General features: G+C 32.0%; 1 protein-coding gene across 1 annotated transcript; it reads left to right on the plus strand.

The window, feature by feature from the left end:
• Positions 1 to 439: 439 nt before the first annotated feature.
• Positions 440 to 922, plus strand: LOC139871525 (senescence associated gene 20-like). The gene has a single exon (XM_071859224.1). It carries the CDS (start codon positions 440 to 442, stop codon positions 920 to 922), a length of 483 nt encoding a protein of 160 aa, XP_071715325.1.
• Positions 923 to 10,319: the final 9,397 nt, after the last annotated feature.

Genomic DNA, 10,319 nt, shown 5'->3' on the forward strand with positions numbered 1-10,319 from the left:
GTAATTTAATTCAGTATTAACGTTTACGATACTAATGTTTTCAATACCTCATACTCATGTTCATACATTATATAAAGTGTGTGCAATACTAACGTTATCGTATACAATGCTTTTAATAGTAATACTTTCGATACAAATTTTATTGGTGATAAATGGTTTTTTTATTACAATTGTATTATACATTTGGTAAGGATCAATACTAACGTAATCGTATACTAATTTATACAAGTGTCGTGCAACGCACGGGCTCATAAAACTAGTTAATTATATATGGTGTGCTTAACCTTAACTAGAAATAGTACGTTTTGCATTCTAAGAAAAGTAAAATTCAATTTTTTTTATTTGGACGGTGTGGGTCCTCTCCAAATTTTCCTATAAAAGCCTCCTATATACAGTGTTATCATATATCTTAAATTGTTCATATATCTTGCCAATAAACATGGAAGAAACAGATAGAAATGAACAAGAGATCCAAAACATGTCCACCGTCAATACACTTTACAAATCATTGGTCTCGGGAGACACTAAAATAGTCCCCGGACTTTTAGCTACGGACCTCGAGTGGTGGTTCCACGGTCCCCAAAATTGTCACCATATGATGCGGATGTTGACTGGGGAGGCTAAACACACCGACTTCACATTTGAACCTCGGAGTGTAACAACCATTGACGATCACAATGTGATTGTCGAAGGTTATGAGGGTGCAAACGTGTACTGGGTACACTTTTGGACCCTAAAAGACCGGCTGATCACCCGTTTCAGAGAGTTTTTTAACACGTGGTTGACAGTCAAAGAGTTGAGAGTAGGACATGTTGGGAGAGCACATGATTGGGTGGGAAAAAAGAGCCGGTCCACGGTGTGGCGAAGCCAACCTCGAGATCTTTTCCGCAGATCATTGCCCGGGCTCATGCTTGCCATTTGATATGATGATTTGTACGTGGTATTATGTGACAATAAGGTGGAGAACAATATGTGTGAAGAGCATAATGCCTATATTATTGTAATTCTTTGAAAACAATTGAGAGAATTTAATTGTCTTTTGTCATTTTCTTTAACTGCAACTGTCTTTTGTCATTAATTTGATTTATCGGTTCTATTTTGATGGAAGTTTTTATGTTATTATCAGTGAATGTTTAAACATTATCTTGTAAATACTATAAATGATTCATTCATCAGTTATAGTGTTATGTTTATACTTAGCAAGAACGACTTAACAAAATAGAAAACCAAAATACTAAACATCTTAATGCGGCAATTTGTGGTTGTGACACCGCTTTTGATGGGTCACCGGTCCAAATAAATCAAACACACTGACAGTGGGCAGTGGTCATCATCCATTCCAATAAATGTATTTTTCTTATATAATGTGCACTATATCATGCTTTTACTGAACTTTTTCTTTCATTCGTATAATTATATTAACGTCACATCTATATCACCACTCTTAATAACCTTTCAATAACACATAAGCTACTCCGTATATCTTTAACTGAATATTAATACCCACAAATATATTCCCCGGAAATTAAAATACTACACACAATATTGTTTCAATGGAAAAGAGAAAACTAATTATGACACTCGAAAGTGCCTATGGTGTTATGAGTTTAACGAACATTTTTTTTGTTGTCACTAAGTTTTAACTGTTAGAGTGTATAGGTTAGGCCCGGCCCGTTTGTGGGTGTAGGGTTTCTAGGGTTTGTATTTGTGCTTTATAAATAGCCGATCAATAATAAGGTAATCTTTACGGGTTTATTATTATCTAACATGGTATCAGAGGGTCTGATCTAGAGACCTAGTTAGCCCCCTTGTGCCGCTGCTGCCATTATCCCACCCGTCGCCTTATTATCCCTATCTCTTTATTTTCCAATTTTTCATCGCATAAGAAAAAAAAGAGAAAAAATCCTAAAAAAAATCTTATTTGCAGCATTGATGAAGATTGGTATTGTCGACAAAGTTCTCTGCCCAAGTCCTGCTCAATCCTTAAGCAAAGCAAGCCACGACGTATAAAAAAAAGATGTTACGGAAAAAAAAACGCAGTCAAGCAAGACGCAACGATATCAGCGAAATCAATTTATTTGGTGCAACAAATAAGAAAAAAAATATATTTTATTTCTTTATTTAATATTTATTGTTTTGATCCAGTCCGAACTTTCGCGATTTCGCCGTTCGGACCGCGGGGGAGTGTTAGAGTGTATAGGTTAGGCCCGGCTCGTTTGTGGGTGTAGGGTTTCTAGGGTTTGCATTTGTGCTTTATAAATAGCCGATCAATAATAAGGTAATCTTTACGGGTTTATTATTATCTGACATTAACCTCCCATAGGGAGAGGTCTAAAGGTAGTTGTAACGATATTTAAAGTTTTCTTATTCACGCTATTCAAGTGTAGGTGAATAGTTTTACTATATTGTACATGGCCTAATCGTGTTATCTGGTGATTGTTTCTAACCTTTTTCCTGACTACGATATGTTGATAGTGAGATTTGAACCAAAGATCCCGTATGAGAATGTTCGAACCTCAACTACTAACTAGAGCCTCTAGAGGTGGTGTCACCATCCATTCCAGTAAATGTATTTTTCTTATATAATGTGCACTATATCATGTAATCTCTAATAAAATATTGCAATCTTTATTTGTACTAAAAATTTAGCTAAATTTTCTAAATACCGCTGCTACAGGACATTACCACTTAAACTTGGTCTAAAGAGTTCATTAATTCATCATTCTTTCTTAAGGGAATTTAATTACCCTTGCAATTTGTTTTGGACTAATCTCTTTCGGTAACATATGAATAAACTCTAAGTATCTGCAAAAGTGAGCCAAACATTTTTGTAAAATAAAAGACGAAAGTTGGGTGAATAAAAAACAGAGAGAATAGTTTAAAACTAACTAATGGTCAAATTACTGTCAATTGCAAACCATTTGTGAAGAGAGAATTGTTTAGTGAGGAAAACTTTGATTGCTAAAAACAAGTGTGAAGAGTTTCGTGATCAACGTTCTTATAAACCATGTCTCGTTACATACAATGTAGATCTTTGTTTTACTCCCTATCATGCGATAACGAGTGTAGTATAGTCTAATATCTTCAAATATTATAAATAACAAATCAATAATGACGTATTTTACATGGAGATTTCACTAGGTTAAATACCGTTCAAACATATATAGCTGACTTATTTGGAGGTACGACACTTAAAAATTATCTTATGCAGAAGATAATTTTGGTTCAGAGAGCGACGGGCCTTGACTTGTCAACACTAGCCTCGAACGGGGATATGCTCTGTATTGTACAGGAATTATCGTTTAGATCTGATACATTTTCGATGATTATATATATTAAAATACTAAAGGATTTTAACCACGGGTTGTGTCAAATTTACCTAGGCTAGAATCAAGTAAGGTATCTCGAGTCAAAGTTACAAACTTAGTCCCATAGTAGCATGAGAAGATTTTGATGATAAAAATTAAACCCATTATGCTCCATGTTTCGTACCATTAAGCTTGTCTACAAACAGTGGCGGATCCAGAACTTTTTGTCACTGGTAGCACAAAAAGATTTCATGACTAGCTTTACGACTTGTTGATAGAAATTTTGATCGAAAATCAAAAGGCTAACCTTTATAAATCCAAAAAATTTGTTATAGAGTAAAAATTTATATATTACACACAAACACTTTCAGTAAAAAAAGCTTTTATGGTATTTAAGTTTTATGTATTTTCTTATTTGTTTCTTAAATTAGTTTTGGTTTAATATTATTTAGTTAAATCTCCATTTTTATAAATTGTTTCAAATTTGTTTCCAAAGTCTACTTAAATCAAAACAAAAAAGTAAAGTAATACGGAGCACTAGTTTAAATAGAACGGAGTAAAATTAAACATTAAGAGGTGTATATATATATATATATATATATATATATATGGGCAGGATCAATGGGGAAGTAACCAATCGGGAGGAAGCGGGGGGAAGCAAAAAAATTTTTTTTCGTTTTTTTGAATTTTTTTTTTCCGGCATTAAGATCACACGAAAATATGAACATTTAGAAGAGACACTTCGTGATGAATGTTATTATTTAGGCGGAAAAACAATCGACAAAAATAACATTCAAGATAATATTGTTCGTTAAGAATATGAACGTTTTTTTTTCATGTTTTGTGAAGTAAAATTTAGCCCGATTTAGAGTTTTGGGTTTAGGGTTTGGTGTTTTGGGTTTATTCCATAAACCCAAAACACCAAACCCTAAACCCTAAACTCTAAACCGTTCGTGTTAAAAACTCAATCTAAATCCTAAATCTAAACCCTAAATCTAAACCCTAAATTTCTAAACCCTAATATCTAAACCCTATAAACCCTAATATCTAAACCCTAATATCTAAACCCCAATAGCTAAAACCTCAAAATACGCTCGAAAAACACGATAATTGTTATATATTACTTCTTCGAGCGTTTTCCCGCCAAAATAAAAATATTTATCACAAAGTGTCTGTACTAAATGTTCATATTTTCATCTCATCTATAATGTTCGTGAACAAAGTTTTTTCAAAAAACGAAAAAAAAAAGTTTTTGCTTCCCCCCGCTTACCCCCGAATGGTTACTTCCCTCTTGATCCTACCACTATATATATATATATATATATATATATATATATATATATATATATATATATATATATATATATATATATATATATATATATGCAACCAGTGTTCTATATCTCCTTATTTCTCCCCGAGATTTCACCGAGATCTCGTTTTTGGAAGGCAACCGAGACTAGATGTCCATCTCCCGAGATTTCTCGGTCAACGTGGTCAAACTTGGTCAAAGCCACGATTTCACGAATTTTCTTGCTCATTTCTCGAATTTTCTTGTAAAATTTCGTAATTTCTAGTATTTTGTCGCCCATTTCTCGGATTTTCTTGTAAAATCTTGTAAAAACGTATATATATATATACATACATTTATATATATATATATATATATATACATATATATATATATATATATATATATATATATATATATATATATATATATATATATATATATATATATATATATATATATATATATATATATATTATAAAAACTATACTAATTTAATACCCGCGAATTCGCGGAATTATGAAAGAAAAATTTTAGTATCCGAAGTAATTAAATTGAATCATCTAATGAAAACATCTTGCAAGTAGTTTAAAGTTCACTTGTATTCACATACAATGAAAAGATGAAGACTAATCAAGTTTCAGAGATTGTAAATTGATGGGATTATATATCAGGAGGCCACCTAAGTTTATCGATTTATTTTTGTAGGCTACTTATGTTTAAAAATAATTTTGCAAGTCACTCAAATTTATATTTTCATCATTTTATACCAAATGAGGCAAAAACAAATCATCGAAAAAAAGTAAATCAAAGCAAATACTCGTATATTTTTGGAAAAAAACTAAAATAATACACATAATGTTATTAAGAAGTACATGATTAATTGTGTTCTTATGTATTTTTAATATGTTATTAGGCGAATTTGGTATGAAATAAGCAAAATAGGAATTCGGGTGGCCTATAAAATCGTTTTCAAAAATAGGTGGTCTGCAAAAACAAAATATTAAACATTGGTGGCCTCCGAATATATAATTCCTAAATTGATAAATAATTATTGTAGATGAATATGTACATTTACATTTACATTCAGTCTAAGATTGTAAGTTCATTTGAATAAGTTTTGATTTTCATACACCAAGGGTGCAACTTTCAAACACTACAAGATAAAATGTTTTTCTCCAACCCTCAACCTCTCAGCTACAAACAATCAAGTACTTACATGTGCAATGTTATTGTGTGTTCTTTACTAACATCTTAGTTATGAAGTCATGCAAATGATCTTTGTACATGTGGATAACCAATTATGCTGTAAGCATAATTACTTAATCCAGGCATCTCAATGGTATCAACACCTGCTAGTGCCCAAGTGTGCTAAACAAAGTTTTGTGAGCTTCTATGAAAATGAGTTCACCCCTCAACAACTCACCATTTTGTCCCCTGATAGATATATGTCACGGAACTCGCAAATTTTATCATATAAGTTAACAAATTCATGAAACCGACAGCATTAACTAAATAAAACATTTAATCAGTACTACATCTTTGCCATGTAAATGTGAACCATTTCTATTTTGATGTAGTCGAACTTTCATTATAGAAGTTATGTTCAAAACTCCTATCAATTATCATATTAAGCACAAAAGGGTACATAATTGGCTGAAATAGGTGGAAATTGATATCAATTATAACTAATAATTAACCAAGTACTTACAATATATATAAATCACACAAGAAACTTAAAAACGGAAACCACTTACAAGTGAAGAACACACCGAATCCAAATTAGAACTCAAATATGAAGCCAGATTAAAAACAAAGAAAAATCTCAAGCACGGTACTAATCAATCATCAATTTTTAAACTCAATTATAAAGCCGAAGAATCAAACGAATTTTTTTAACATCCGATAATTTAAAAACAATCTAGGCCGATTTAACTGATGCCCAGTCGATCTTCAATTGCTTTCCGTTACCTGTTAGTCTCTTCATAACCTATAAGGCTCATCTAAAATTCGTTAGCCTTTATTGTCTCATAAAATAATTTCTAGAACCATCAAATAATGAAAACAAAAAAGAAAATAGCAATGTATTACCTCAACGGCCAACGCTTTTCATGAGTTTGTTATTCATGAACAAACCATGAGGTAATTAGTTCGAACAGTAAGCACTCCATTAAAATTAATACTTCCTGCCGCTTCTTCGGCCTACAATACACACAAAATCCGCACTTAATCGTTGTTTCAATTTTTGAGTGTAACAAAATGAGAAATGGAAGATTAAATACCTAATCATTGTAACAAAATCCCTGAATATAAAATATAGACTAATTCTCCTACCATGGTGTTGCCACTACAAGGATAACTCGTTTTCATGTATGATTAAATTGTATCCCAGATGTGTCAACATGGGCGGGTCGGATGAATCAAGGGTTATCAATTAGAAAGAATGTTAAACCTTTAGAGAGCCATTGGCCTTGAGCCAGCAAACAGAAGCGTGAAATATCATTTACAGCACCTGGACCATCCATCAAGTGCTATGATTCAGCTGCATTAAGACCAACTTTTCCTTAGATCAAAAATATAAATGATTTTAATAACAAATGAGAAGTTAAAAATAAATAAATAACTTCAATACTAATGCTGACTTGAATGAATGAATTAAGGTTAAAAATAAATACCTAAATTTCGATTAATATCTAAGGTTTGTACCAATCTTGGTGATATTGATATAAATTAATATATTCCGGCACCTTTTAAATAAATATATTGATATTGATATAAATTAATTAATATCTAAGGTTTGTACCAATCTTGGTGAACAGACTTGATACGTCTGATGCAACATTCTCAGGTTCTTCACGAAGGTCAAATGCCCGCTCAAGAAATATCTTTCTGTAATATTAGAAACGAGCCATTGTTAAAACACAAATCGCAAGTTAAATATTTTAGTATATGTTAAATATTACGGAGTAAATCACAGAGTCCATTCTAAACTGAACAGTGACACAACCAAAGTATTATCATAAGATTATATTAGAGTGAATATTGTAACACACAAGGTTATAATTCCGTTAACTCCAATTCTGTACATATAGGACACATGGTACATTTAATTAATAAAAGTATCTAATATGTTCCGAACACTGCCAAATTACTACAAACTTGATATTCACATAGTATATGAATTACTGAGATTTAATTTGGTTATACTGTTAGGAAGAGAGGATCGCCTGGACGTTGGGAGATTTTGAGAGAAAATTACTCTATTACTCACAAGAATAGATTACAGAGTATTACAAAACTCTTACAAAAAAAAAACTCTCAAACTCACACACACTCTCTAGGTTGTGATTACACTTCTCTGAGTGATTTTGGGATGATTTACAATTGAGGTTTGCACCTCTATTTATAGCTAAAAATTTATGCCGGTGAATGGTGTGAACGAGAAAGGTTGGCGGAAGTTGGTGGCCGTCATCGTGTTCAAGTTTGCTTCTTCTTCATGAGTTGTTCAAAGATGTCTTACTTTGAACATCTAGAAGGTGAGCTTCTAGATTGTAGGCTGAAAACTTTCAATTCTCCCCCTCCAGCCGAATCCACGAACATTCCAGTTATGTCTCTGCATAACTCCAACTTCTCTCGAGTCACCACCTTTGTTAACATATCCGCAGGATTCTTCTTTGTATGGATCTTCACTAGTCTCAACAGTTGTCGATCAATTACCTCGCATATCCAATGATAGCGAATATCAATATGTTTTGTACGGGAATGGTACATGGAGTTCTTGCTCAAATCTAGAGCACTCTGACTGTCACAATATACCTTGTACTCCTTTTGCTTGATTCCAAATTCTTGAAGATAACGCTTTAACCACAACATTTCTTTTCCAGCTTCTGCGGCAGCAATATACTCTACTTCAGTTGTGGATAATGCAACACACTTCTGTAGTCTTGACTGCCATGAAACAGCTCCCCCTGCAAAAGTGTAAATGAATCCTGAAGTAGATTTCCTACTATCAGGATCTCCGGCCATATCCGCATCTGTATAGCCTTCCAAGATTGGATCAGCTCCCCCGTAACAAAGACATAGATTCGTTGTACCCTTAAGATATCTGAGAATCCATTTTACCGCATTCCAATGCTCTTTCCCGGGGTTCGAGAGAAAACGACTCACTGTTCCCACTGCGTGAGCAATATCGGGCCTTGTACACACCATCGCATATATCAAACTTCCAATTGCTGAAGAATATGGTGAAAGGACCCGTTCTAATCCATCCGGACGAAGTCCATATCGATTATAAACAATTCACAACAGTTGATTACATCGAGAGGTACTTGACCTCTATATGATACATTTTACAAACATTGCATTCGTTTTTGAAAAGACAAATTTTCATTACATCAAAAGTTGACAACATGCATACCATTTCGTAATATATCTTACTATAATTAATTTAATAATAATCTTGATGAATTCAACGACTCGAATGCAACGTCTTTTGAAATATGTCATGAATGACTCCAAGTAATATCTCTAAGATAAGCAAATGCACAGCAGAAGATTTCTTTCGTACCTGAGAATAAACATGCTTTAAAGTGTCAACCAAAAGGTTGGTGAGTTCATTAGTTTAACATAAATAATCATTTCAATATTTTAATAGACCACAAGATTTCATATTCCAAATTCTCATAATTAAACGTCCCATGCATAGAGACAAAAATATCATTCATATGGATTGAACACCTGGTAACCGACCTTAACAATATACATATAAGAATATCCCCATCATTCCGGGATCCTCCTTCGGACATGATATAAATTTCGAAGTACTAAAGCATCCGGTACTTTGGATGGGGCTTGTTGGGCCCGATAGATCTATCTTTAGAGTTCACGTCAATTAGGGTGTATGTTCCCTAATTCTTAGATTACCAGACTTAATAAAAATGGCATATTCGATTAGATAATCCAACCATAGAATTTAGTTTCGATTACTTGTGTCTATTTCGTAAAACAGTTATAAAAGCAGCGCATGTATTCTCAGTCACAAAAATATATATTGCAAAAGCATTTAAAAAGGGATTAATGAAACTCACAATATTGTATTTTGTAGTAAAAATACATATGACGACATTGAACAAGTGTAGGGTTGGCCTCGGATTCACGAACCTATATCATTTATATATATATTAACACATATAAACGTAATCGAACAGATTTATATATTATATCTTAAATTATGTATTATATATATTTAATTTGTATATATACTTAAAATGATTAATATTTATATAGTTATATCAATATATTTATATATATATATATATGTATATATTAATAATACCTAATTTGTTAAATATGTTAATATGATTAATACATACTTATGTGTAATATTACTATAAGTATATTTTTATATCAATAATAGTAACAAAGGTTGTATTCAATTATAATGATAATATTAATAATAATAATACTGATAGTTACAAAAGTGATACTAATACTAATGTTAATGAAAATAATAATAACTTGTATCATTTTAATAATAATAATCATAATTGTAATTATAATTTATAATCATGATAATAATGAAAACTAATATTAATAACAATAATAATAATAATGGAAATAAAATAGCAAAGTACAGCCTTTGAAGACAAGCTTTTAAAAAGAAAACACCACTGCCCGGACTCGAACCCAAGACCTCTCGCTTAAATACCAACACTCTAAAC

This window comes from Rutidosis leptorrhynchoides, chromosome 10 (genome assembly GCF_046630445.1).
Source record: "Rutidosis leptorrhynchoides isolate AG116_Rl617_1_P2 chromosome 10, CSIRO_AGI_Rlap_v1, whole genome shotgun sequence".
Taxonomy (NCBI): Eukaryota; Viridiplantae; Streptophyta; class Magnoliopsida; order Asterales; family Asteraceae; genus Rutidosis; species Rutidosis leptorrhynchoides.